The sequence below is a fragment of the Xyrauchen texanus genome, chromosome 8 (genome assembly GCF_025860055.1).
Source record: "Xyrauchen texanus isolate HMW12.3.18 chromosome 8, RBS_HiC_50CHRs, whole genome shotgun sequence".
Classification (NCBI taxonomy): domain Eukaryota; kingdom Metazoa; phylum Chordata; class Actinopteri; order Cypriniformes; family Catostomidae; genus Xyrauchen; species Xyrauchen texanus.
Genome location: NC_068283.1, coordinates 43,919,280 through 43,924,232, shown reverse-complemented (window position 1 = coordinate 43,924,232; position 4,953 = coordinate 43,919,280). Strand labels below are relative to the sequence as shown.

Below are 4,953 nucleotides of genomic sequence, written 5' to 3'. Positions count from 1 at the left end.
CGCGCGGGTAGCGGAAGAACAGCCGTGCTCAGGTGAGAGACACACCTGGCGGATGCTAGGGGACGCCTCCGTGACGTCACAAAGAGCGTAGGGTGGCAAACACAGCAGCCAGTTTCAGGATGCATTGCTAACTTTGCCTACTGTAAAACATGTAGTATGCAAGATAAACGTTTGAAACATAAGTATGCTACATTGTTCTCTATATAACCTAAAATAAATAAATAGTATGTGAAATAGTATGCAGTATGTACTATAAGCGTTTTCAATATTAGTATGCTGTTGTTCTGACATTACCTCACGAGTTACTTTGCATGTTTAATCAAATTTGGGAAAATAACAAAACAAACAAAAATGGGCTGTTCGGAAAAGCCTACCATACTATTCATACTATTTCTGCAGTATGTAGAATGTATACTAGTTTGCAGAGTATGCTGTCTAATAACAAATGAAATAAAAACAGTATGTGAAACAGTACACAGTATGCAACATTTTAAATATTAGACTGCTATTGTTCTCACATAACGTCATTAGTTACTGTATATGCATATTTATTTAAAAGTTGTGTTAAAATTGCTAGCATACTTCTATGCTATTCATACTATTTCTGTAGTACATAGTACATGCGGTATATCATGCACCATCTTTTTTAAATAGTATGAAACAGTCAGCAAGACTAAACATTTGAAACATTAGTATGCTACATTGTAACCTCACTATTTGTGCATATGTAATCAAATTCTGTGTATAAAAGGCTACGTTTGGAAGAGCATACTTCTGCCGTACTATTCATACTATTTCTGCAGTATACAGTTTGTACACTTTGCACAGTACGCACTTGTGTACGGTAGTGGCGAGAACTCTACTACGGCGTATCCCTCCTCCTTCCGGGGTTTCGGCACCAGTGTAAAATGATCAATGGATAGGAGGAGGCGAGAACCGGCTTATCAATATAAATAATAGTTTATTGATAAACTTAAAAGACCACATAAACACACACATGACGGACATGTCCATAAACGATCTCTCTCTCCCACACGATCCACCGCAGTCGACCTGTATCCCTCTCGGAGGCATAATTAGCCTAATATGAGACCGGGTGTGTAGGTTCACAACCCGGCCCCGCCCTCCGCCCTGCCACACAGTCCTCCAGCCCCTGGCGGACGGAACGCCCCGCCGCGTTCTCGGGGAACAGAAGGGGTCTCCCCCGTCCCTGGCAGCGGTTCTTTTGCTCCAGGCAGTCGGCAGTGAGCCCCTCCCCGCTCGCGGTCGGCGGTCTTAAACCCAACCGCGTTTCAGCGGCTGGTAGGGAACTCCTGCGCCCCTGGCAGCGGCCCTGACCGTTCCAGGCGGTCGGTTAGGAGCCCCATCTCCCCTCGCGGTCGGTGGCCATCGTCCTCTTTCAGGTGGCTAGGCTCCTCGTCCCCCGGCAGATGGCCGCGGCTGCTCCGTTGGGGTGGACGGTAGTGGCGAGAACTCTACTACGGCGTATCCCTCCTCCTTCCTGGGCTTCGGCACCAGTGTAAAATGATCAATGGAAAGGAGGAGGCGAGAACCGGCTTGACGATATAAATAATAGTTTCAATGATAAACTTAAAAGAAGACACAAACACACACGACGGACATGTCTGTTAACGATCTCTCTCTCCCGCACGATCCCCCGCAGTCAGCCTTTATCCCTCACAGAGGCATAATTAGCCTAATAGGATCACGACCCGGCCCCGCCCTCCACCCTGCCACAGCACTGTTTACTAATAATACAAAATAGTATTTGACACAGTATGCAGTATGCACAATGAACGTTTGAAACTTTAGTATGCTTCATTGTTCTCACATAACCTCACTTGTTACTTTGCATGTTTAATGAAAATGTGTGATGTATACTGTGCACTGTGTAGTGGCTTATTATTAAAAAAATAGCATGTGAAACAGTGTGATGTAGTATGCATGCTAAATGTATGCTACATTGTTCTCAAGTAACCTCACGGGTTGTTTTGCATATTTAATCAAACTGTGTGTAATAAGGGACATGTTCAAAACGGCATACTATATTACCAGGCATATTATAAATACAGTACATCTTCTAAATATCAGTCCTCTCACGAATGCTGTTTGTCTACATTCCAGTAATACCTGTATATTTTGGATTGAGCGTCATATTTTAATCCTAAGAATTTGCATGTCAAATACAGACTCAAGATGTTCAATACTGTGGATCTGTGTGCCAAAGCCGCACGCAACCTTCTCTTTGAAAGTTTTGTTTACTCTAGCATTTAGTCATTTAGTATCTAAACATCTAGAAAAGCATCAATTTGGAAATGATGATACTGTTGAAGTTTGAAATGAACAAAATGTGTCATTGGATGACCTCAATGCAATTATATGTCTTTGTATTACAGCAGTTTGCATGGCAGCGTAAACTCAGTGTGGCTTGTGATAGTACAAAAAAAAAAAAGAAAAATAACTTTGAATATAACCCAATAATGTTAAATCATCCTAATAAACTCAAAAAAAAAAAATCTAAGGATGAATTAAGAACTAAACTGAATAAATAAATTAATTAATAAAATCAAGAACGGTCAGTTTATAAATACTGTATACGGTATTTATACTGTATATGCACTCACAACCATAAATAGTGTATTTATGGCATCAATAATTGTACTTAAAATCACAGTGCAATTAATTTATTACCACAAAACCCATTTAGAGCTACACACAGCACTCTAAATGTATTCACATGTAGCACAGAGAACTCTATATGCCACCATGCCCATGCCCATGCCCATACATGCCACGGTGCTTTTATTTAACTTTAAACTCCGGAGATGTGTCAATGGGGACTTGCATGTTAAATGTTTCTAGGTTTAAAAACAGAAAACATCAAGTGCACCTCACACAGTAGATAATCATTTTTTCACAAGTACATTTTTAATGCACCTTCACATCATGTTTTTTTTTAGGAGTTTTGGCCTCTAACTCGACGTTAGTTACCAGGTGTCAAGGTTTGCCTGGTTTGGTCCAGTTAGCCCCTGCTGGTTGATACTGTAACTAAAACATCTGCTTTCAAAAAGCCAAGTTGGTATAGCTGCAGGCCAGAGACTTCCAAATGGGGGTGGGATCTCAGAAAGAGGGTAGAGCTACTTCCAAAAGGGGGCGTGGTCACTGTCAAAAGGGGGTTGCGCCAACTCCAAATGGGGCCGTCACTTCCATGCACGGATAAGGTTAGGGACAGGGTTAGGTAATTGGCTCCGTATATCTTCAATGGCGGTTTGGAGCGACCGCCCATTTTTGGAGCAGTGCCTGCAGCTATACCCTTCACCAAAAAGCAGCTCTTTCCACTGACAACCATTTAAAAGCAGACAACATGACATTTTTGAAAGCAATGTTTATCTAGGATTGATTTCAATGATTAATTGTGCATCTTTAACCCAAATCAGAGTAAAACTGCATTCTTCAAGCTAAGCCAGCTAATGCGCATTGGGATGCAAGAACTTCATCGGGGATATCAGCTGGACTTCCTTTTGTAGAGACATAAAGTTACAATTTCTCCCATTCATTTTTCAATGTATTTCAATTGTACTGTCTCACGGGTTTAACGGAGGCTTGTAAAAGCTACATTTCCGCATCGTAGCATTCTGATGCCTCATTTCCCGAGTGATGGGCACCAAAACCACGCCCACTACAAGCACCATCAGACCGATAGACAGCAGGGCGGGGCCGAGAATGTTGGTGGCCATCATGGAAACCCCAGCGAAGTACAGTCCACTCAAAACCATCCCGCAGATCAGTACGCTGCCCCCGGAGGTCATGAGGAGAATCGCATGCCAGTAATATTCGCAGTTTCCTGATGACGGTTGAGGGGTCCAAAATGACTCGTGGTGGGCCAGGCTGAAGACAGTGTTCACAGAGTTGGGTGTGAGTTGGTCATGGGAATTTGAGCTGGTACCGTCCTGGATAGGCATGTGATCTGGGATGGACAGCATTTCATCAGGTGTGTCCAGCCGTGATGCCTCACACTATCTCTGACGAATGGCACCGTGATGACTTGTTAGTGTTCTGGATTCTGGGGGAAAAACAAAGAGCAGATGTTTGAGTTTTCTGAGTGAACTCAAGCATTCAATCTTTCTTTCACAAAAACAAAACAAAAACAAAAAAGTTGACGTGTTTCATTTTTATTCCAGGTTCAATACAAGTTATGCTCAATCAACAGCAGTTGTAGCACGAGGTTCATGACCACACAATTAATTGCGAATCGTCTCTCATTTTCCCCAAATCTAGGATACAGTGAGACACTTGCAATGGAAGTAAATGGGGCCAAAAAGCATAGCCACAAGACGTAAACAAAATGTGTTAACATGATTTTAGTGTGGTAAAATCCCTTTCTAACCTTTTCTGTCTAGTTATATCACATTTTACAGCTTCCTTGCCATGACGACGTAACAACGTAAATCTGTAATCCCTCAAAAAGACGATTTTAACAAATTTACAGCTCAAATAATACACAAGTTTTAACAAAGTTTCACATTTCTGCCTTTAAACCCTCCAAAATTGGCCATATTGACTTCCACTGTAAGTGCCTCACTGTAACCTCCATTTGTACTTTTTTTAAAGAAAAGGAGGGACGAGTCGAAATCACTTTAAACTGGAATATTGCTTTGATATGAAGAGTCAACTACAGTATAAGTAAACCATGATAATCTCACCTAAAAGTGCAATACGGTGACATTTAGTTTAATACTTAGTATGAGAATGAATAATAGTAATGACCACTAATAAAGTCTGAAGAATGAAATCTATAAGAAATGTTCATTTTGAGTTCTGCATGTACTGGAAGCAGAATTGTAGTACGTTGGCATTCACTTCACAAACAACAGTCAACTCTCATTATATGCATTGTATTGTTTAAATACTTTACAGGAGTAGCATACTTCTGTGTAGGCAAAAGCCTGACAC

At 41.4% G+C, this 4,953-nt stretch overlaps 1 protein-coding gene across 1 annotated transcript; it reads right to left on the bottom strand.

The window, feature by feature from the left end:
- Window positions 1-3,470: 3,470 nt before the first annotated feature.
- Window positions 3,471-4,008, bottom strand: LOC127647244 (phosphoinositide-interacting protein-like). Its single transcript, XM_052131383.1, has one exon. The coding sequence runs from the start codon at window positions 3,981-3,983 to the stop codon at window positions 3,585-3,587; it is 399 nt and encodes a 132-aa protein (XP_051987343.1). The 5' UTR covers window positions 3,984-4,008; the 3' UTR covers window positions 3,471-3,584.
- Between the last annotated feature and the right edge of the window lie 945 nt (window positions 4,009-4,953).

What these genes read in the sequence shown, in the direction of transcription:
- LOC127647244 (XM_052131383.1), bottom strand. Translation starts at nt 3,983, where the DNA reads ATGCTGTCCATCCCAGATCACATGCCTATCCAGGACGGTACCAGCTCA.